This window comes from Terrapene carolina, unplaced genomic scaffold, assembly GCF_002925995.2.
Source record: "Terrapene carolina triunguis isolate 2854851 unplaced genomic scaffold, T_m_triunguis-2.0 Scaffold57, whole genome shotgun sequence".
NCBI lineage: Eukaryota > Metazoa > Chordata > Testudines > Emydidae > Terrapene > Terrapene triunguis.
This window is the reverse complement of record NW_020664408.1, coordinates 1,224,748-1,248,753: the sequence shown is the minus strand read 5'-3', so window position 1 is coordinate 1,248,753 and position 24,006 is coordinate 1,224,748. Positions and strand designations below refer to the sequence as shown.

Genomic DNA, 24,006 nt, shown 5'->3' with positions numbered 1-24,006 from the left:
AGTGGGATGCAATGGAGAAATACATGAAGAACAGAGCTATACAGAAAGGCTGTTTTAGCTGGTCAAAGCCACAGCGATGACTCTCCATCTGGAAGAGGTGAGATTGTGTGAAGAAATGGAGTGGAGAGCTTGGTGCTTAATGAGCAGGACAGGGAGCAGAAGAAAACCTAGAGCAAGTTCTGGGCGGATATATACAAACTGGATCCTAAACAAATAAGGACCCAACTGAGTTATTTGAGAAGGAGTTATACAGTTGCTCTCCTTTTGTATGACTAAAAAATCTGGCCTTGCATTCTGTATATGCTGCAGTCAGGAGAACTGGAACGTGGAGAGGCCACAGACAAAGGACCTGCACTAGCCAAGGGGAGAGGAGATGAAGGCCTAGGTTGAGGATTTCATCCTCAGTGGTGGAACTGAGGCACTGTTGTAGCGGTGGAGCCAGGCAAACATGCAGATGTGAGACAAGGCGCACTGAGGATGAAGATGTGAAGGTGGAGAGTGGAGGAGGGAAATACTCCAGGGGGGAGGAGAAACGAAGGGAGATGGGGCGCCCCCCCCTTTGGGTGACAGGCCTCTGTGGGGCCGGGGCAGCGGCTGGGCCCTGGCCCGTTCCCATAGTGATTCCCTGTGACGCGGGGCGGGGCCAGGGACGCTGCAGCGCGGGGGTGGCCGAAGCGGAGGCGGCGGTGGCGGCGGGAGGGTCCGATGCACCGGGCCGGGAGCGGGGCCGGAGCCGCCGCGATACAGACACCCGGGAGCTTCCGAGGGTAGGTGGGGGGGAGCGGGCCGCTCCAGCCCCAGGCCAGTACACCGGCCGGCGGCTGCCCCCCTCTCACGCCCCTGCGCTCTCTCCCCCCAGGTTTGGCAGGAGGAGCCGGCGCTGCAGCGCTGTGGACAGAGGGGACTTCACAGGCGGCATCTATGGCACCAGCCTCCCGCTCACCAGCCTCTCCGACTCCCGCCAGGTACAGGCGCCCCGCCTCGCTGCTGCAGGAGCAGAGCGGAGCCATCGCCCCCACGTGTGCTTGGTCTGGGCGGGTCCGGGGGTGGGGGGTAGCAGCTGGTTGTTTGTCTTTGTAAATACAACTTAAACCACTGCCCTCGAGGGCACCAAACATGAGTCTACGTGCCTTAAAGCTGGGAGTCCGGGACTGTGGTGCCAGTTCCCTACTTGCTCGCTCCCTTTCCGTGGTGGTTACTGCTTGTGATCCCCCTCTTCACCTCGCTGCTTCTGCTCCGGCTCCTGAGTCTGCAGACGTGACAGCCGCCAGCTTTGACCCCCACTCAAGGTTAAAACGTGCCCCTACGAAACGGAAAGCATGAGTGGCTACAGGCTGTCACAACGAGGGTCAGGCTCTGCAGCTGGGGTTGTAAGACACTCAGCGCTTCTGTGGATCAGGTGCAGAGGAGGACACACACATTACCAAACAGTGGGTTCCACAAGGACATAACTTCATGCACACAAGTAGTCTTACTGAAAAAGCCAGTGGTAATTCTCATGCCTGCAGTTACTTATGCACAACCCTAAAGCCCCAATCCCGTAATGAACCCTATACAGACAGACTCACCCTTTCATCTGGAGCCCCAGTCAAATTAATAGGACTTTGCAAAGGAAAAAAGGTCTGCCCACATGAAGCCCTGTGCAGGATCAGGACTGTGATTTGTAAATTGCTTTGGGATACTTTGATATTAAAGGCATGATATGAATGCACAATATTATCTTTTCAATTTATTTCTTATTCTGGCACACACAATAATAATACCTAGATCTTATATATCATTTTTCATCAGTAGATCACACAGCACTTTATTTCAGAGGTCAATATTATCCCATTTTATAGATGGGGAAAGTGAGGCACAGAGAGGTGAATTGACTTGCCCAAGGTCTCCCAGCAGGCCAAGTGGCAATGTACCTTTACTTCATATAATTTCTCTATCCCACAGCTATTCCTGTTAACATCTCTCTCCATTCTCCATTTCCTCGCTACAGTTCATAAAGTTATTAAACCTAAATTGTCATAGTTACCATATATTTTTAGTTTCTGTGTTTTTGCACTCACTAAAACTCAAATATTGTTATAGAATATACATACTAGTGATTTGGAACATGATGTCCACCTTCCTGAAAATAAATACTGTCTGTCAGGAGACGAGACTGGCACAGGAGGTAAGGAATCCCAGCCATTCACAATTCTGTATGGAGAAAATTTTTCTAGTGGACTTTTGTAAGCAAAACCAACTGTTGATCTTTTACAGGTGTTCTTTCAAGCAAGTTGCACAAGGTAAGAGCAGAATAAATATCAGTCTTTTGACAGTAATTGAAATCAAATTTATCTGGAATTAACTTCCTAGGTTTTGGACCTAAATGCTGGTTTTTAAAATCCATCAAACTAATTAGACACTTACGTTGAAAAGGACTAACCCACTATTGTACGACTTAAAAAGCCATAAATGAAATTATGGCTCCGCTAGGAAAAAATTGTTTCTTTTAAAATAATTTTCAAATAAAGATATGGATAGGAAACTGCATTTGTGAACAGCTTTCTCATAGTAATTGGCCAATCACTTATTCATATTCCAAGTTTTCCTTAAGAGTTATAGTTGCCCTCTTTGATTTGCATGAGGTTAAACTGTAAGATGTACAGTACTTAGTTTTAAAAAGTGAAAACTCATTTCAGTGCACTTTATACTTGACCAACTAGGAAGACTGTTTTGATTGCAGAATCTAAACCTGCAAAATATAGATTTTTGAGCAAATATAGCAATCTATGCTATCTTTGTTACGTATTTGTATCTTCTATTCCATTCAAGGGGAGTTACATTATGCAGGCGAGAACAGACCCCTTTTTTATTGTTGAACAGTATTTTCCTTTCTATTAGATACAATGATGAAATATCTATTTGGTGGCTGTTCAGCACCCTATGTGAAATTAATTTGGCAAGTTCCCATGTTGTGTATGTGTGCTCTTAATTAAACACACATGCACACAGACATACACAAACACAAAAAAACTCATTACCATAATTAGCAACTATAATGGCAGCAAGGATAGTTGAAGCAAACCTGGAAGGCCCTGGGAAGCATTCCAGTTGGGTCCCTTAATACAGCAAAAGTTATAGTCACATTCATAGAATATCAGGGTTGGAAGGGACCTCAGGAGGTCATCTAGTCCAACCCCCTACTCAGAGCAGGATCAATCCCCAGACACATTTTTGCCCCAGAACCCTAAATGGCCCCCTCAAGGATTGAGCTCACAACCCTGGGTTTAGCAGGCCAATGTTCAAACCACTGAGCTATCCCTCACCCCAATATTCTGTTACTTTGTTCTGAATTAGAGCAATAAATTAGTATTAGCCTCAGAGTTCTGCAGAATTCAGCAGTAAGGTCTCAGGGAGTGAATTCTTCCGTCTGAATAAAGCCTTTCCTATCTTCTTGTTTGTCCCAGTATGACAGAAAGCAACAGGACCCACTCTGCTCTTGCTCTCATCTCCATCTTGGGGCCACGTTCACAGATGATGGGACACTGGGTTAGGACATCATCTCTGTATCATCAGCCCAACCTGGTAGCAGAATGAGGCTCTCAATAGAAAGTTAACTAACTCATTCATTCTCATGGATTGAGTTCAGCAGCACTGCTGATTTACTGCCTAAGGGTATGTCTACACTACGAGGGTAATTCGATTTTACTTAAATCGAATATGTGGAATCGATATTGCAAAGTCGAACGTGTGTGTCCACACTAAGGACACACTAAGGACAGTAATTCGACTTTGTGAGTCCACACTAACGGGGCGAGCGTCGATATTGGAAGCGGTGCACTGTGGGCAGCTATCCCACAGTTCCCGCAGTCCCCGCTGCCCATCGGAATTCTGGGTCGAGCCGCCAATGCCTTCTGGGTAAAAAAAATTTGTCGTCATCCGTCTGTCACTAACGCCCTCCCTCCCTCCATGAAAGCGCCGGCGGGAAATCAGTTCGCGCACTTTTCTGGTCAGTGACAGCGCGGACGCCACAGCACTGCGATCATGGATCACGCTGCGACCATCGCTGCACTTGTGGCCGTTCTCAACACCTCGCAGCTTATCATACACCTTTCCCTGAGGCAGATGCAGAGAAATCGGGCGAGGAGGCTACGGCACCGCCGTGAGAGCCTGAAGTCGGAGAGTGGCACAGAGCTGTCAGAAACCACGAGCCCCAGCGCCCAGGACATCACGGTGGCAATGGGGCATGTGGATTTTGTTGAACGGCGATTCTGGGCCCGGGAAACAAGCACGGACTGGTGGGACCGTATAGTGCTTCAGGTCTGGGATGAATCCCAGTGGCTGCGAAACTTTCGCATGCGGAAGGGGACTTTCCTCGAACTTTGTGAGTTGCTGTCCCCTGCCCTGAAGCGCAAGGACACCCGCATGCGAGCAGCCCTCACTGTCCAGAAGCGAGTGGCCATAGCCCTCTGGAAGCTTGCAACGCCGGACAGCTACCGGTCAGTCGCGAACCACTTTGGTGTGGGCAAATCTACCGTGGGGGTTGTTGTCATGCAAGTAGCCAAGGCAATCGTGAAGGTACTGCTCCCAAAGGTAGTGACCCTGGGAAACGCGCAGGTCATCATAGATGGCTTTGCCGCGATGGGATTCCCAAACTGCGGTGGGGCTATCGATGGGACTCACATCCCTATCCTGGGACCGGACCACCAGGCCAGCCAGTACATCAATAGAAAGGGCTACTTTTCAATGGTGCTGCAAGCACTGGTGGACCATCGGGGACGGTTTACAAACATCTACGTCGGATGGCCGGGCAAGGTTCATGACGCTCGCGTGTTCAGGAACTCTGGTCTGTTTAGACGGCTGCAGGAAGGTATTTACTTCCCAGACCACAAAATAACTCTTGGGGATGTGGAGATGCCTACAGTCATCCTCGGGGACCCAGCCTACCCGCTAATGCCCTGGCTCATGAAGCCCTATACTGGCGCCCTGGACACAGAAAAAGAACTGTTCAACTACCGGCTGAGCAAGTGCAGAATGGTAGTGGAGTGTGCTTTTGGCCGTCTCAAAGGGAGATGGAGAAGCTTACTGACTCGCTGTGATCTCAGTGAAACCAATATCCCCATCGTTATTGCAGCTTGCTGTGTGCTCCACAATCTGTGTGAGAGCAAGGGGGAGACCTTTATGGCGGGGTGGGAGGTTGAGGCAAATAGCCTGGCTGCTGATTACGTCCAGCCAGACAGCCGGGCCATTAGAAGATCCCAGCGGGACGCCCTGTGCATCCGGGAGGCTTTGAAAGCTAGGTTCCTGAGTGAGCAGGGCAACCAGTGACTTTTCAGTTTGTGGACAGAAAAGCTGAACCTGCCCCCGTTTCTTTACCCAGTTCATTTTGACTATCCTCTCCAGTTACATACCCCCTTCACCCCCTTCCCCTTCCCAAAAAATAAAATCATTTCGATTTTGTTAATGAACACCGTTGTCTGTGTTGCTGTTTTCGCGGGAATATTTTAAACCGGGGACGCAGACTGTGGCGGGGGGCGGGTTCAGTGTTCTGATGCAAATGATGCTTCTAAACTCCCGGAATGCCAGGCTCCGCACTGGTGGACTGGTTATTTCAATGGAGAACATGAAAAACACCTCCCAGACTGACCAGGGTAACCAGTGACTGCACTGTGTATGTGTCCTGATGCTGGACCTGACACCGCCTCTGTACCCTGCTAAAGGTCACTGTCCTGCCCAATTACCAAGCCCCTTCCCCCCCTCCAGACAGACTCTCCCTCAAAAGAACCTGACTGAAACAGTAATGGAGAGAAACAAACATTTTATTGCGAACCAGACATGAAACGTGGGGGGTGAAACTTGGACGGGGGCTTGTGTGAGGTGGGTAGGAAAGGACTTATGAAATTTTGGGGAATGTCAGCCTTCTAGTGCTAGAGCAGTCTGCAGGGGTTGACTGAAAGTTTTAACGGCCCTTGCCGCCCCTCCTTCTTTGGAGTTTGGGTGAGGGTGGTGTGGGACTTGGTGGCGGGTGAGGGCGGTTACAGATAGACTGCAGCGGGGCTCTGTCCTCCTGCCTCCGGTCTTGCAGAACATCCACAAGGCGCCGGAGCGTGTCCGTTTGCTCCCTCATTAGTCCAAGCAGCTTTTCAGTAGCCTGTTGGTCCTCCTGACGCCACCTCTCCTCCCGTTCCATGACTGCTCGGTGCATTTGTGACAAGTTCTCCCTCCACTGTGTCTGCTGGGCTGCCTGGGCTCGGGAGCATCCCATTAGTTCTGAGAACATGTCTTCACGCGTCTTCTTCTTCCTCCGCCTAATCTGCGCTAGCCTCTGGGAGTGTGCTGACAGGCTGGGTTGGGAGACAGTCGCAGATGTGTCTGTGTGAATTGTGAAAAGGGAGTGAATTCCTGAGACAGATAAATGAAATTGTATACAAAGAACCTAGTCTTTCTCTGTGAACAAGACCATGCACTGCACCTCTCACATGCGCACTCAGGACAAGGTCGAATTTTCGGCCGTCGCCTTCAGTGCCTGTGGACTTGCGGAGGTCTTGGAGTGATCTGAGAAGCGTGGCTGGAGACCTGAACTTCTGGAGCGGGCAATAATGGTAAGCCGCAGACTTGTGGCTGCTTAAAACTCCAGCAGTAGCACTGGCCTCCTTTCACATTGAAAGCAATGCCAGTCTCTGCTGCCAGCAATCAGGACAGCATCAACTCTGCCCCTGTCCCACCCCCTCGCGGCTGTCCCAGGGAAAGATCCCTGTATGCTGCCCCTCTCCCTCCACCGCGTGGCTGTAAAGCAGTCCCAATACTAACATTCCCCTCCCTAATTCAAAGCAGGGCGTCATGAGCGACATCACCCTTCTGAGGATCCCGGACACCCAGAGAGAACGCATGCTGCGGGAAAGCATGCAGAAACCGGGGCCGTATGCCGCCATGCTATGTCGGGCCATGATCCCGGAGTACTTGATTGTGGCGTGGAGGGGGCATGTCTGCTACCACGGAGGGCCCACTAAGATCGCCCTACCCCGGAACCTGATCAACAGGCTTGAGCTCTACCTCCACGAGACCTACGAGGAGTTCTCCTACGAGGATTTCTCGTCGATCCCCGGCCACATTGACCGGATTTTCGCGTAGGTGCACTGGGACTATGGAGTGGAGCGTCTTGGGCCTGGGAATCATGGAGTAACGGACATTGTGAAAATTTTTTAAAACACTTGGGACTAAATTGAGAAGAGCCTAAGACAGAGAAATCATGAAAACCCATTTGTTACCTTTGTAAATATTCCTGTTTTGTACCTGATTATTTTTTTACTAGTTTACAGAACTTTTATAAATGTACATTGTTAATAGTATAAATATTACCGTTCTGTTTTAAATAAATGTTTACATGTTTACAGCACTTACTGCTTGATCCTTCCCCTGATTCTGTGTCCGGGGTAAGGGATGGGGACGGTTGGTACGGGATCTCGGTAAGGGTGATGAAGAGCTCCTGGCTGTCGGGGAAATCAGCGGTGCCAGCGCTGTCGACTGCCTCGTCCTCCTCATCTCCTTCTTCATCTTCCCCGTCCGCTGTCATGTCCGACGAGGAACCGGCCGCGGACATGATCCCATCCTTGGAGTCCACGGTCAGGGGTGGGGTAGTGGTGGCGGCCGCTCCCAGGATGGAATGCAGTGCCTCGTAGAAACGGGATGTGTGGGGCTGGGATCCGGAGCGTCCGTTAGCCTCTTTGGTTTTTTGGTAGCCTTGTCTCAGCTCCTTGATTTTCACGCGGCACTGCGTTGCATCCCGGCTGTAGCCTCTCTCTGCCATGGCTTTGGAGATCTTCTCGTAGATCTTAGCATTCCTTCTTTTGGAGCGCAGCTCTGAAAGCACGGACTCATCGCCCCACACTGCGATGAGATCCAAGACTTCCCGATCAGTCCATGCTGGGGCCCTCTTTCTATTAGATTGCACGGCCATCTCTGCTGGAGAGCTCTGCATAGTTGCCACTGCTGCTGAGCTCCCCTCGATGTCCAAAGAGGAACTGAGATTCAAACTGCCCAGACAGGAAAATGAAAATGAATTCAAATTTTCCCGGGGGTGTGGCTGGTCAGAGCATCCGAGCTCGGACTGCTGTCCAGAGCGTCAACAGAGTGGTGCACTGTGGGATAGCTCCCGGAGCTATTACCGTCGATTTCCATCCACACCTAGCCTAATTCGATATGGCCATGTCGAATTTAGCGCTAATCCTCTCGTTGGGGAGGATTACAGAAATCGATTTAAAGAGAGTTTTATGTCGAACTAAATGGCTTCCTGGTGTGGACGGGTGCAGGGTTAATTCGATATAACGGCGCTAAAGTCGACATAAAAGCCTAGTGTAGACCAGGCCTAAGGAGGGTAGCCTGGCGCATCTAAAACAGGCTTGAGGAGTTACAGCTCAGTAGGCCATGTTTACCACAGCAGAAATCTTTCTGCTGCTCCAGGTGCACATGTTGCTGCTCCTCCATGTGCTCTAACAGTACATTCTAATAAGAATTGAGTGTCTGACAAATCAGATTAACCCAGGGACACAGCCAATCCATGACTCTCTCTGTCTGCAGGTTTCACAACTTGTCTGAACTGGTAGTCTCAACAGAGAGGTCAAAAATTAAATGAGCATGGAGACTACTAATATGGAGTAATATTAGCCCTGCCACCTATAGAGAAGTGATTCCTCCTGGACAACGTTACTATGTAAAGAAGCCCTGCCCATGTGCTGTACTTTTTCTGTGAGATTCCAGGCCTCTCAAGTCATCACTTTTTATGAGCACTAAATTCACACCGCAATTTAAATGTTTTATTGAAAGCTAAATTCAGCCCTTAATTACACACTTGGAACTTCACTGAAGCGAATGGGGTTGCATGGTTTTAACTGAGGACAATTTTTGGACAAAAGATCCAAGATAAATAAGTGATCATGCCTGAAAAGTGTCTTCACACATAGTAAATATTGTAGTTGCTCTTCTGTTTTACAGGATGCTTACACAACAGCATTGGAACAACTGGCAGATCTTAGGTTGTCAAAAAATAGGACTAGAAGAACACAGGTGGGATTTGTTTGTCAAATAACTTTAATTATGCCATTTATTTCATTTTGCATTCTTGGTGCTTATTCTAAAATATATCAATAGTATTTTTATAGATATTCTTTCTGCTTATTGCAGCTCAGTCAAAATAATAGCAAGGAAGGGATGTTTTGTTCCTGGAGATATACACACGATCAAAGCAATACTACTGTGAACAGGTAAAAAAATAAAATTATTTTTAACATCTTTAAATCCAGTTAAACTGAAGAGTTTTGTTAAAAGGTTTCCAATCATTCTGAACAAGCAAGAGAATTGCACCTAAAACATGCATTTAACACTCCGTGAAGTTATATACTGATGGTTTATTGTCAGCTTATATATTTTCTAACAGAGTAGAGTTCAAAGGAGTTTAATGAATTAATGCATAGGTATTTTAATTAAAAGTGAGGTAACGGAGTTATGAATTCTGATGTTCTGGTAAATGCCTTTATTCTCTTCTGGAGCACAACTATTTTGCACTATGGTTAAACCCAAAGGATATTAATTTGCCATCTTGGTATGCAATTGATTGACTCTTTTTTCCAATAAATCCTTCATACACTCTGTCAGTCTTCAGTTTTCACTGTTAATGGAATAGCGCCAAATATATATAGCAGTAGTTCAGCCTTTTTCATACTGGAGCCCCCCCCCCCGCCTTCTTGTCTAGCTGATGAGGGCCCTTCATTCTCCTCTTTTAGCAATCAGGGAAGAGCAGGGAGAACAGCACACATGCTGAGCTTCAGCCAATCACTGTTCAAGCTTTCTGATTGGCTGAGCCCAGGGCAGGGAGCCAATCAAAAGCAAGCAGCGACCCTACCCGGCAACAAGCTACCCTGCTGCCTTGAAGCCAATCAGAAGTGACTACTTCCTTCTCCATACCAGTATAATGCAACCAGGAAGTGATTTCAAGCGAATTTTATGCAAATCAAATGTCATAAGGGCAAAACAAGTGTAGGGGCAAAATGGGCAGTCAATTGAAAAGCGTTGTAAGTGGCATCCGACGACTCCCTATATATTTACCTTTACGTTTGGGGTTCCATTGAACTTTTAATTGTTAAACCATGCAAACTCTTGTGGCCTTTTTAATTAATTATAAAAAGTAAGTAAGTTCTGCAACACTAAATAAACCAGACACCATAACACCAATAAAACAGACAGCTTTTCTTCAAGTAGTGTCCCTATGGGTGCTCCACTTCAGGTGCGCATGCGCCCCATGCACCTTTGATCAGAGATTTTAGGTAGCAGTGCCAGTTTGGCCCAGGCATGCTCTCTACTCTGCCTTGTGCTCTGTGCTGTGGCTATATAGAGCTGTGGTGGTGAACAACCCTCAGTTCCTTCTCAACCGCTTTGGCCTGAGATGGAGTCCAAGTTGAGCTTAGTTCAATTGCAGTTTTTCCCATAGTTTTACTTATCTTAGTTATTGTTAGTTCTAGTTAAAAAAATGGTTGTAAGGACCATTGTCCTTTCAATTTTTCCCTGAGGGGAACTTTAGATTGCTGAGTGGATATGCCTGGCTCTCCAAGTTTTAAACATCTGCCAGGAGGCTATCCTAGTGAGCAACAGGCAGTCCTGGTATGGTCCGTTACACTTTAGGGGGTGGGGAATAGCGGCGTGCATGTGATTCCCCAAGGAAATTTTTGCCTGGTCTTAAAATCGACACCCAGAAAGAACCAGGAAATTAAATTGTATTTCCTTGTGATGGGAGAGCTCCCTCCATCCAGCTTCTCACTCAGGCTATGGACTGTCTTCCCTCCCTGTACATCGGTCTCCTGAGTAAGTTAACTGCCTCTATCACTTCGGTGCAACACTCCCCTAGAACTTCTAAGCGGAAGACTCAAAGAATCCTCTCAATAGGACTCTAGGAAAGGGAGCTTGAGTTCCTCCACCTACACCATGTGGACCCCCTTCATTGGCCATACTGGGATCCATACCGCCAACAATTCTCTAGGACCCTTAGCATAACTTGTTGCCATGATAAGGGTAGACAGTCCCTCCCCTCCTCTCTCTCAAAAAGGTCTGATCCAGAAGAAGATATCTTTGAGAAATTGGAGATGAGAGTGGACAAAGAAGTCATCCTGCCAACCAACCTCTCTTCTTCATCCCCAATGAAGCAGTTATGCCTGCCTCACCATCCCTGGCTGATGACTTCAAACAGTTCCAGGGCTTCATTGAAAGGACAGCGAACTCCTTACAAATTCCACTTGAGACTAAGGAGTCACAACATAAACTGCTTGATATATTGCACGCAGCGTCATCTGCCTGACTTGCACTATCTATTAATGAGGTTCTTCTGTATCCTGCAAAAGTAATCTGGCATACCCTAGAATCAATATTGCCCACCTGTAAACGGGCTGATAGGAAATATTATGTTCCATCTAAAGATTCAGAGGTTCTGTTTTCTCATCCCTCTCCCAACTCCCTCATTGTCAAGGCTGTACATGAGTGTGTAAGGCAGCACTATGCTAAATCATTACCATACAACAAAATTCAGAAGTATCTCAAATTTATTTGGTTGCAAATCATATTTTTTTTACATCTCTGCAGTTTAGTATTGTTAACTATCAGGTGTGGATGGTGAAATATAGTTCACTTTGTTTATTGAGCATCTACTACCACAGCAGAGGGGCTAGTTCCAGGCAATCATTACAGAGGGTCAGCTTCTTGCCAGAACATCTGTGCAGACCTCTCTGGATGCCACTGACACAGCTACTCGCTCTGTTTCTATGGCGGTGGTCATCAGAAGGGCCTTCTGGCTTCAGCTCTCAGGATTTCTGAGGAAGGTCCAGAATACAGTTAAAGACCTTCCCTTCAATGGCTTAAACTTGTTTGTGGAGAATACAGACAAGTCTCTGCATACATTAAAAGATTCCTGGGCCACTTTGTGGTCTCTGGGAATTTACACACCTGACCATAAATTTAATAAGTCCCAGACAGCACAGAAATCTTGTCCTGCTCAATTCCCCAGCCCCCAGAGATCTTATGAATCCATACAAAAGATGCAGAGGTTCCAGATAAAGAGACTGTCTGCTACATGAGCATTGATCTCACAAGCCTCATCTTCGAAACAGCAATTTTGGTGGGTGGTCGAGGTTCTGAGTTACCTTCACCCTTCTCCTTACCAGCTGCAACTGTTCGCATGCCTTCCTCCCTTTCTCTCTACAGACAAGTGATTTGTGGAGATCGTGTGAGCAGGATGTTCCATCCACTTTACTTCCCTCACTCCTTCCCACCCCTTTTCCCTATCCTTCTTCAGGGACCCATTTCATAAGTACCTATCGCTTCTCGGCTCTCTGTGAGCTGAGGGGTGAAAACATTATCTAAAGCAGGAAATAGACTCCCTCCTGAACATAGGTGCTACAGAAGCAGTTATGTAAAACACAGAGGAAAGGGGTTTTATTCTAGGTACTTCCCGGTTCTGAAAAAGAACGGCAGGTGGGGACCCATTCTAAGTCTAAGGCTCCTCCACAGGTTTGTGAAGATATAGAAGTTCATATTGGTAACACTTGCAGCAATACCACCATCATTGGCCCTAAAGGACTGGTTCTTGGCCCTCAACTTACATGATGCATATTTTCATATAGTGATTCGCCCTTTCCACAGAAGTTTCTTATGTTGCAGTCTAGGCAAAAAACACTTTCAATACAGAGTGCTTCCATTTGGTCTCTCTCTTCTGCTCCCAGAGTGTTTTTGAAGGTTCTGTCAGTGGTAGTGGCTTACCTTCGCAGAGAAGGAATCCTACTATTCCAATAACTTGACGATTGGCTGCAAAAGGGACGTTCCTACGGCAAGACCTCAGTGGCTACTCAGAAGACCATAGATTTCAGGCCATGTCTAAACTACCACTTTTGTTGGCAAAACTTATGTTGCTCAGGGGTGTGAAAAAAACACCCCCCATAGCGACATAAATTATGCTAGCATAAGTCTTACTGTGCACAGCACTATATTGGCGGGAGAGCTTCTCCCATCAACATAGCTACCGCCGCTCATTGGGGTTGGTTTAATTACGTTGACAGGAGAGCTCTCTCCTGTTGGCATAAAGTGGCTACACGGGAGATCTTACAATGGTGCAGCTGCATCGGTACAGCTGTGCCACTGTAAGCTCTCTAGTGTAGACATAGCTTCAGCCTGAGACTGCAATTAAAAATTCAGAAGTCCACGTTGGCCTCAATGCAAAGATGGAAGTTCATAGGAATTTGCTTCAACACAGTAGCTGCCAAAACGTACTTCCCAATGCACAGGTTTACAACCCTATCAAATTTAGTCACTACTGTCCAAATCAGCCCCCAGACATAAGTCAAAAACTGTCTCCAGTTGTTGGGGCATTTGGCAGCTGGGACTTTTGTGGTAAACCATGTCAGGTTGCACGTGTGCTGCCTCCACAGGTGGCTCAGAAATAGTTATCTGCCAAGCAAACGCAGCTTGAACAAACTACTCTGGGTTCCTACTGTCGTGAAGAAGTCCCTCAACTCAGAGGCAACACATGGGGTGGGGCACGTGGGGTCACATCCCCCCCCAGATTTCTGCGAGTGCCGAGCAGCCCTTGCAGGGCTTGCTCTGGTTTGCCTGTTGGGGGGAGGGAGGACTCAGTCCTTCTCATGCTGCACCTCCTGCGCAGCACGTTTCTGGCTCACTTGGCCCCTCTCCCCGGCAGCTGAGCCTGGGTAGGGAGCGGAGGGGGCAGGACGGAGCCACTTCTCCTGCTGGGTGAGAGTGGTAGCTCTGAATCAATGCTTCTGTGCAGTGTGGTGGCTGTCTACCAGAGCCCAGCTGGGGAAGTGGCAGAGGCCTGCCCTCTCTGCTCCCTGCCAGGCTGCCTGGTAGAAGGGGGGCTCTGGCTGTGCCCCTCCCCCCCCAGCACGGTTCTGGCTCACTCAGCCCCATTCCCCAGCCACCAGGCCTGGGCAGGGAGCAGAGGAGGCAGGCCGCCACCACCTCCCCAGCCCGGCTCTCACAGGCAGCCACAGGAGCTGATGAGATTGGCTGCCCTGGACCAGAAAGTCCCTCCCAGAGGCAACATGTGGGGGCTGTCACATGCCCTGCCCCCAACCTTTAAATTGTGGCCCCCCCCCAGTATCATCAGGTACAGATAGTCTCTGCCTAAACTGCTGGAAAGAACATTTGCACAGGAGTCCCCTTCACTCAACCATCTCTAACAACAGTAATAACAGATACCTCCCTGTTGGGATGAGGAGCACATCTCTACACTCACGTTGCTCAAGGCAGGTGATTGTCTCACAAGAACACTCTACACATGAACTTGCTGGAACTCATGGTGGTCAGGAATGCATGTCTCCGTTTTATGCCATTGATTGGGGCAAATATGCAAAGATCATGACATGATAGGTCACGCATGTTTTATATCACTTGTCAAGGAGGAGTGAGATCACTCTCCCTCTGCAGCAAAGCAATGAGACTCTGGAGTTGGTGATACGAAATCATATCAGCATCTCAGCAAGCTTACCTTCTGGGCATTCAGAACATTACCGCAGATACCCTCAGCAGATGTTTCTCTGAGGATCACAAGTGGGAGATAGATCCCATTATATACCACTGCATATTTCAGTGTTGGGGAGTCCTGCAGATAGACCTCTGTCACGGCCAGATACAAGAGTGCCCCTGGTTCTGCTCGAGATGCACCACTCCTTGGGAAATACTTTTTTCCTTCATTGGACGTCGGGTCTGTTATATGCATTTCCTCCAACTCCTCCGATATCCAGGGTGCTGATCAAGATAAGGAAAGACAAGGCCAGGGTTATTCTGGTGGTTCTGATGTGCCAAGACAGATGTGGTTTCCTTACCTCATCCAGTTAGTGCTTCTTTTGTAAACCCCACCTGAATTAGGTGGATGTGGTATTACATACACTTGATGTCAGAATGGCATTAACCTTTACTTGGGCAGGAATAAACCATTTAGAAAATCTCTCGGATAGTTTCTCTATTGCAGACAGATCTAATGGATCTTCAGTTCCCAAGGAAAGACTCTCTCCATGAATATCTGGCTGTATTACCTTTTGTTATCAATCTCATAATGTCCAGCATTCTTCTGTACTAGTCCATTCAGCAAGAGTTCTTTCTACTTTAGTGGCCTTTCTAAAGAATGTTCCCATTGCTGAAATATGTAGAGCCATACACACCTTTTCTGAATATCATGTCTCAGCTTCTGGTGCTGTGTCTGGCACTACTGTACTGTCTTCAGTTTTGGATTAGATTCTGAAGGCCCCTCCCCTTCCTGAGAGGATACTACTCAGTACTCACCTGAAGTGGAGCACCGCTAGGGACGCTACTTGAAGAAGGAGAGGGTGGTTTGCCTACATAGTTCTATGTAGCCACAGTGCACAGCATGAGGTGGAGTAGAGCACTTGCACAGGCTGAATGGGTACTGCTACCTAAAATATCCGATTGCAGTGCACCTGAGGTGGAGCACTGATAGGGTGACCCATCTCAAAGAACTACAGTTACTGCACAGGGTGAGTAACCCCTCTTTATACCTTTTAATTTACTTGGGCCAAATTCAGCGATGCTTTAAATTTGTACAACTTGCATTGACTTCAGAGGTAATTTTGGCTTCTTACACCCAGAATTAATATGGCTCGTTTTCCTTTTGGCCTTTAAGAACTCTGCTTTCCTATTTTCCCTGTTTTTTAGCATAAGTTTGTTGTGATTCTCCTGAGACCTCTTCTACCTCATTCCCCAAGAACTCAGTCTCTGGTCTTGGTACTCAGGTTTCTTTATCTTGCGTACAGCAAAACTACACTGAGTTGATCAGACTCAGCACAGGGGGCAGGTATAGGGTGTACCACACATCCAAAGTTACACAGAAAACTTTACCTTATGAGCATTTTTACTAACACTAATAACACATGCATTCTTAACTATACACTGCATCATACACTTCATGATTGGCTTGGTTATTTTTCAGGAACCAATCCCTATCCAGCATGCTCTGTACATGTGCTGGTCATATATAACCTGATCTTTACATTCCAAGTTTTATCTTGTCCGTTGTCCCTAGTACCAGGGTGTTCCTGCTTGTGTTAGCTAGCACAGATATCCTGACTCCAGTATACTGCTTGCTAAGCCCCTATTTATAGCTTAATCTTCCATTCACCTGCTCACTAAGAACATAAGAACGGCCATAGTGGGTCAGACCAATGGTCCATCTAGCCCAGTATCCTGTCCTCCGACAGTGGCCAATGCCAGGTGCTTCAGAGAGAATGAACAGAACAAGCAATCATCGAGTGATCCGTCCCCTGTTGTCGACTCTCAGCTTCTGGCAGTCAGAGGCTATGGACATCCAGAGCATGGAGTTGCATCCCCGACCGTATTTACTAATAGCCATTGATGGACCTATCCTCCATGAACTTATCTAATTCTTTTTTGAACCCTATTATAGTTTTGACCTTCACAATCTCCCCTGACAAGAAGTTCTACAGATTGACTGTATTGTGTGAAGAAGTACTTTCTTATGTTTGTTGAAAGAATGGTAGTAATAACCAGAGGTGGATTTTTTTTTTTTGTAACACAGGTTCAGTAATAGTGCAGACAGGACATAACATCTCTGAATCCACCTTTTTCAAAAGGATTTTTTCCCACCTGGTGCATAGTTGACCAGATGTATTCTGGGACTTTCCCTCCCTCCCCCTTCTTCTGAAGCAGAGATCGGCAACCTTTGGCACACGGCACACCAGGGTAAGCGCCCTGGTGGGCCGGGCAGGTTTGTTTACTTGCCGCGTCTGCAGGTTTGGCTGATCGCGGCTCCCACTGGCCGCGGTTTGCCGTCCCAGGCCAGTGGGGGATGCAGGAAGTGGCGCAGGCCGAGGGATGTGCTGGCCGCTGCTTCCCGCAGTCCCCATTGGCCTGGGATGACGAACCATGGCCAGTGGGAGCCGCGATCGGCCGAACCTGCAGACGTGGCAAGTAAACAAACCGGCCCTGCCCGCCAGGGGGCTTACTCTGGCGGGCCGCGTGCCAAAGGTTGCCAATCCCTGTTCTGAAGCATTGATGGTTGCCATAGCTGGAGCCAGAACAGTGGATAGGGTGGACCAGTGCGCTAAAGTGGTACAGATAATCCTCTCTCAGATGCTTTGTTGGTGTGTCTAGCTCAGATGCACAGGATCAAACTGATCACTAGATCTGAGGTGAAGAAGAAATTTTCCTCAAGGCCTCATTGGCAAGGTCCTTGGGGGTTTTTCACCTTCCTCTGCAGAATGAGGCATGGTTCACCTGCTGGGGTCATCTGGGCATATCATATAATCAATACTCTGCCATTGCAGGAGCATTGAGCATTGGTGGCACCTTGATTCCACCTGGTCTCTGCCTATGTAACACAACTGTTTAGTCTCAAGAATTGAAATGTTTTAGTCTAACAAATTACTGAGCCCAATAAATGGGTATCTGGGTGAAATTTAAAGGTCTGTGGTATACAGGAGGTCAGACAAGAATCTGATCTAATGGTCCCTTCTTACCTTAAACTCTATGCTCATGGTAAATTCCTACTAGAGTATATGGTGAAAGCTTCTCAGCTCTTCTCAGTGTATTGTTATTAGACTGATCTATTCCCCAATTTCTGGGGCAGGGAATGAGGCTTCAGTAATCTGACATCATGAAGAGCTGGAAGAGTAAAGAGAACGAGACAAAGCTCCTGATATGTTTCTCAGTAGGTTCCATAATTAACCAGCATTGCTCTGTCATCACAGTCTAGTGTGTAGCAAATAAACTGTCTGCTGAATTACTGGCAGATCTTTATTTTTCTCTTCTGCAGTACTAATGAGGGCTAAAAGAATATTTTCTTTTAGTAATTTTCCAGTAATGCTTTTGCTGACCTCAGGTCCCCCAACAAGTACTGTAATTGCTATTCAAATATTTGCTGTATTTGCACAATTACCTAGAAAATATTTTAACAGCCATTATCTTCATTTGGTAAAATCTAATAGAGCATGCATGGCCTTTAGCAAGTTAGTGTGAAATTTTATTCACACTAATCCACCCACAAGCAGGAAAGAAGGAATGCTGCTGTGTATAGGAAGAACCTGAAAGCTCTGTTGCTACTGTATGAGCCTTTTCTCTTTTTCATTTGCCTCTTTTAGCTGCAGAAAATGCCTTTGCCACTTATTTCCCTCTCCTTGTTCCTCCACTTCCTTCCCATTTAATAAATCCTGAGAATCCCTCCCCCCCCCCCTTCTGGGCTCCATGGAAAGCTTTAGATCAAGGACACAGAGAGATGTTGTCCCCTGGGCAGTGCTGCTCTGTACTCTGCCAATGAATAGATGGCACCTAGTAATGAGTATTGTCAGGTCTTCTCAAAGATCACATATTAATAGAGAGAGAATTTCACTAACACTTTTCTTTGCAGATCATTCCAGGAACAGCTACTGCAATTGCTTCCATAAAAAGTAATATGAGGGAGGTATTTAATTTGAATGTAACTGTCTAATGAAATGTAGTAGCTGCAAACAAGGAGAGCCATCACCAGTTGCTTCACAGACAAACTGCAGTTCACGGAACAGAATGTGAGGCACACTGGCTTACACAGTGCATTACAAAAGGGAAGTAATATTCTGTTTCCATTGCAGCTAGTGAGCCAAATTCTGAGACAACTTACACTCTTGTCCAACTCCCTTGAATTGCATTGGGTGTAAAAAGAACGAGGAGTACTTGTGGCACATTAGAGACTAATACATTTATTTGGGCATAAGCTTTCGTGGGCTAAAACCCACTTCATCAGGTGTAAATCAGCTTAAAATTTGCCTTAAAATCTCTTGCTGCTTTTAGAATTCTTTCCAATTGAATACCAGTATATTTACCCTAGCTGGTATGTACCTTCATTCTTAACTTGCCAAGCTTTCCTCATAGGTATTTTGTAGCTCCTCTCCAAATATATAGGCTCTTCCTGAACATTTGAATTAAGGAGCTTGAGGCTAAAACTAGTCATAAACCCAGGCCAGACTTCTATTTCCTTAATGCCTGATACACCTTATACAGTAAATTTCTCATGGTTACTGACTTTTCAAGTGTCTCAAGCTTCTTTTCTTGGAGCACTTTGTTTTGAGGAGTTTGTGTCACTAATAAGGATAAACTTATTTTTCATCTTTTCCTCCATTTACTTTTAGCTCTGCTGTGTAGCAGATTCAGTTTCTGAGACATAGTTCCCACTCATTCATCTGAGTTAGCAAGAGACACAGTAATCACGTACCAAAGTGTTTCTTCCAGAATATATATCAGCTGTTTTGGGCAAAAGGCTTCAATGCACCCTTTAATGCTCCCCAGAATTATGGTCTGCACTGTTAACTTTTAGACTTTTTACCTATGAGTTAGTTAGGGTGATGGGTCCTATATAATGGTAGTACAGTCTAGATGTACATTTTTTTTTCTTGTTTGTCATCTTCCCCTTTCTACTTCCCCCTCCCAGTGCAGTGTGTTTGACTAGAGCTAGGGTGACCAGACAGCAAGTGTGAAAAATCAGGACAGGGGGTGGGGGTGGGGGGGGGTAATAGAAGCCTATATAAGAAAAAGACCCAAAAATCAGGACTGTCCCTATAAAATCGGGACATCTGGTCACCCTAACTAGAGCAAATCTGAGTGGTTTTCCATGCTGGTATCAAACTATGTGCCCCTTCCACTTAAAGTGACATTGTACTTTTCCCTTTACATTTTAATGAAAACGGAGCAGTTTCAATACTCAGATAATCCTTTTGTCTATAAACAGGGTCCTCTGGTTCATCCTACTCATAACTTCTTTATTGTGAGTCTTACACTCGCATGACTGCATGTGTAATTAGACAGGCTTGTGAGATGTGGAAATAGGTACGGTATAACACTTTGAAAACAGATAATTTCTCTCTCATGAGTTCTCCATTGAGTCTTGACTGATCCAATTAACAAAACATAACACATTACTTCCAGTTCTTTGCATTATAAAGCACTTAAATATCTCACCCCTCAGAATACTGAAATATCATTTGCTAAACCAATTTTTTCTAAAATATATGATCACCGTCTAGCAGTGATATGCTAGAAAAGACTTGTAGGAACCCTTTAAATTCTGTTGCAAAATTATGAGGAAGATTAGGGATGGTTTCTGTGCTAGAGTTGATTTCATTCCCTCTTTGAATAATGGTAAACATTTCTCTCCCAGAGAAGACTTGGGCTGAAACTCAGAAACATTTGTTTGCCTTTAGAATGGACCTGACTTGCACTGTGTCTCATGTACTTAATTAAAAAAAAAATATATCCAGGAGAGGAAACCCCAGATGCTAAAAAGTCACTCACACCATTGCAATTTACATAAATGAAAGACTGCTGTATTATCAGTAGGCTCAGGGTGTGTATATATGAACAGTTAAAACCAGTGCACTTAATTGACATTTGATTTGTCCATTGGTAGTGCCTTTCTCCTTGCTTATAGTTACAAGATCACATTTTTGTTTAAATAAGAAAACATCCGCATCTGAATCTGAACTTGCTGGAATGTTAGAACATTCCCAAAGGGATTCAGCCGCATTAGCAATAGGTCTAAGCTGCAGATCAGCATCATATTTTTTTCTAAAGTTTCATATGAAGGAGTTTCATGTTTAGGTACCTTGTGTCCAACACTTGGAATTTTTCACAGCTCAAAAGAGCACTGTATAATTTTTGAGATACCCTTAAGAAAGCTGTGGTAAGTATATATTGGTGGGTATTGTTATCTTGCAATAACCATACAACCAATGTTGCAGTTAAACTAATATAGAAAAAATGTGCCACCTCAAGGCCAGGGATAGATATGAGTGTTTTACACTATTATATATGTCTAATGGCTATTCTATTTTCCTACATAGTTATTACAGTATAATTTTCACTCCCTAGTTATGATTGGCACTCTAAATATCTTAGATCATATTTAACTCATCTTGTAAACTGTTTTGAGATAGATACATTAAATAAAAAAGGTGCTCTATGACATTAGATTTTCTGTATAGCTGACATTTGTTGAAACAGAACTAAAGACCACTAATTGTGACGATAAACATAATTTTTTGCATGTGTTCTGATGAGAACCTTACTATATTTTTGTTAGTGTATAGCTTTTTCAGTTTTACAGCTGATCTGAAAAACAAACTGTGCACTAAGTTGTAATTCTACACTAACAATAGTAGTGCAAAGTTTCTCCCCCTCACACTCCTAGGAACACAAGCTGGTAACCCTTCCCTTTAATGCATGTTTGCTTGGGTCTTGAAAAATTTAGAAGAGAGCTGTTCTTTTGAGGTCAGTTTCAATACTTGGATCTGAATGTATGATGCTGGTAGGGCTTTTGGGTCAAACATTCCCCTTAGATGTACACACTAAAGAATCCGAAGTAAGAGTCTTGTAAAATTAATATTAAATTTCCATAACAATACAGCAGAGCGACAGGTGACTGGTTGAATATTTGGCCTTAAAGTCCATCTGGAAGAAGAAGAGTAGAAGGGCTGCGACTCAGGAAGGGAGAACAACATGAAGATGCACTTTTGATATTTTAATGAATGGAGAATAGCTTTATGCCAAGAACAGTAGGACTATTTACATGAGCAAGGCAAGCAGGAGTTGGCCCTTGGTATGCAGAAAGCATTAAGTCCCATCTGAATGAGTATTTCCCTAAAAAGTGGTTGCTGTATGATTGAGCCAAAGCTATAATTTAGCTTTTCAATATAAATTGAACAGAGTCATTATTCTCCTTGTAATATGTAACATGAACAGCTGCCCTCCTTAAAATATAGGGTAAATCCTGGCCTCATTGCAGTCAATCAGTATGCCCATTGACTTCAGTAGGGTCAGAATGGCTCCCATAAATGCATTTTATCCTACCAACTCCCCGAGTAAAACTACACTATATTTTCTTTTTTTTTCCCCCTCCAGAGACTCCAATAAGCCTCTAGTGGAAACTCTTTCCAGCTCACAGGGTAATTCTTTAAACGTCTTTACTGTTAATCCCACATTGATGGGGGCCCGTCTGAACAGCTATCACACAGTGTCTTACCGGGGACCTCAGCAGCTGCCATTAGGAATCTACTGGACAAATGGAGATGGGGATTTTTTCAAGGCCAGAAATGAAACCACAGCTTCTGACTCCTATCCTGCTACAGAAAGTAGTAGTGATGACACACTCTGTGTGTCCAAATGGAATTTGAAGTTGCGAAACAGTAGTGTTGAGAACAGTATTTTAACAGAGGAAGGTGATGTATCTGAGAGTGAAAAAGTGAATGATGTTTTGCTTAGTTATTTCAAATATATGGATCTGAACTTAAGACCAGAAACTATAGAAAACATTGAAAAAGCTTCCTCCAAGCACCAAAATGAAGTGTTTCCATACCCTGATTTTCTCCCGCCACCTTTCAATAACCTGGACTTACAAAAGTTGGCCTTATCAAAATGGGATGACTGGAAGGAAGTCTTTAATTCACCACCGGAAAGCTCTGTTGTGAAATTAATATCTCGTCTGTTGGAAATTGAACGGATGCAGCACCTGACTATATTAAAAGAGAAGACAAGAGTCCTGACAGTATCTTCCAATATGATGCTTGGCAATCGACCCAGTTCCACAAAATCCATGCATCAGTTGAAGCAGTCAAGACTATCTGACCCTTTATGTCTTCAGACACCTTTTAATCGAGACTGTCAAGAGAAAAATAAATCCAACCAGTCAGGCTGCTGCACGCATGAGTGGAACTGCTCAAAATGCACTTGGGAGTACTGTCATAATTGCAAACGGAATGCTGGAACATCCTCCATTAGAAGTTCATCCACAAAGCAGCTTAGAGCATCTTGTGATGCCTTTAAAAGCTCTAAAACCCCCATCATTTTAAACTCTAACATGCTCTTGCGGAGGTCTTCCTCATGCTGTGTGGCGGCACCAAGAACTCAATCAACTGTTAAATTGACTTCCCCAAAGCTACTGCCACCAAGTACAGCTATATCCAGTCCTTTCCCTGATAAGGACAGTTTAAAATATAAACAGCCAAGGACCAAAAAGAAACTCTACAGAAAAAACGTAGTAACGAGTAAGACTTTTCATTGCCAGAAGTTAAAATCTGTATCTGCTATGCCAAAGCAGAAGTACACTCACACTGACAAACAGTAATTTCTTGAATTCATACTTCTCATTATGAGTGAGTCCTGCTAAGCAATCTTATTTTAGCTTGATTTTTGTCAAGTTAAAGTATTTTTAATGGTATGAGACAGAAGTGATATGAAATAGCACTTGTGACAATTGAACCCACTTGTATTGTAGAAAAATCAAGTTTCATCCCTCTGCCTGCTGACATCCTTTACAGACCATTTGTGTAACTTTTAAAAGAATTGGATCAATATAAGCATACCAGTAGATCATCCCGTTCCAGCGTGAAACTATGTTTTTTTTAAATGTTTACAAAAGTAACATCAATAAATATAGTTATATTACACTAGAACCCAGAAAATCCCACTCAGCATCAGTGCTCCCCCATGCGCTAGGTGCTGTACTAATACATGGGAAGATACGGTGTCAGCCATAGAGAATTCACAATCTAAGTGCAATATGAAAGGTGGGAAGGGAGATAGAAAAATACAATTTCCATACATGTCATTTTTTTCTGATGCATAGATTAAAGACCAATGGTCTGATTAGACACATGGGAAAATACTGAAGCAAAATGAATGTAGTGCATTTCTATCAATATGTAATCCCTATTTTCCTCAAACAAGGAAATTAAATGGAACAGCTAAATTGATGAAGTTTGCTGTACATGCCTAGAAATCAAGAAATTCAGAATTATGGTTCCTATTGCAACCATAGTTGTCCTTGTGTATGAGACACCTCCCCCCTCACACAAAACCTATGTTATCTGATACTCTGGTGGCGCAGACTGGAAATTCTGTAGCAGTTCCATTTAAAATTCTATTTTAATTGAAGTCCATACACTATTCCCAATGTTACTTATTCAAATATTAAAT

General features: G+C 45.1%; 1 protein-coding gene across 1 annotated transcript; it reads left to right on the top strand.

Moving 5' to 3' along the window:
• The first annotated feature begins 698 nt into the window (after positions 1-698).
• On the top strand, positions 699-23,252 carry LOC112118947 (protein FAM217A). The gene is made up of 7 exons (XM_024217454.1): positions 699-767; positions 860-965; positions 2,083-2,167; positions 2,257-2,282; positions 8,971-9,042; positions 9,160-9,239; positions 21,934-23,252. The coding sequence occupies exons 1-7, from the start codon at positions 706-708 to the stop codon at positions 23,153-23,155; spliced, it is 1,653 nt and encodes a 550-aa protein (XP_024073222.1). The 5' UTR covers positions 699-705; the 3' UTR covers positions 23,156-23,252.
• Positions 23,253-24,006: the final 754 nt, after the last annotated feature.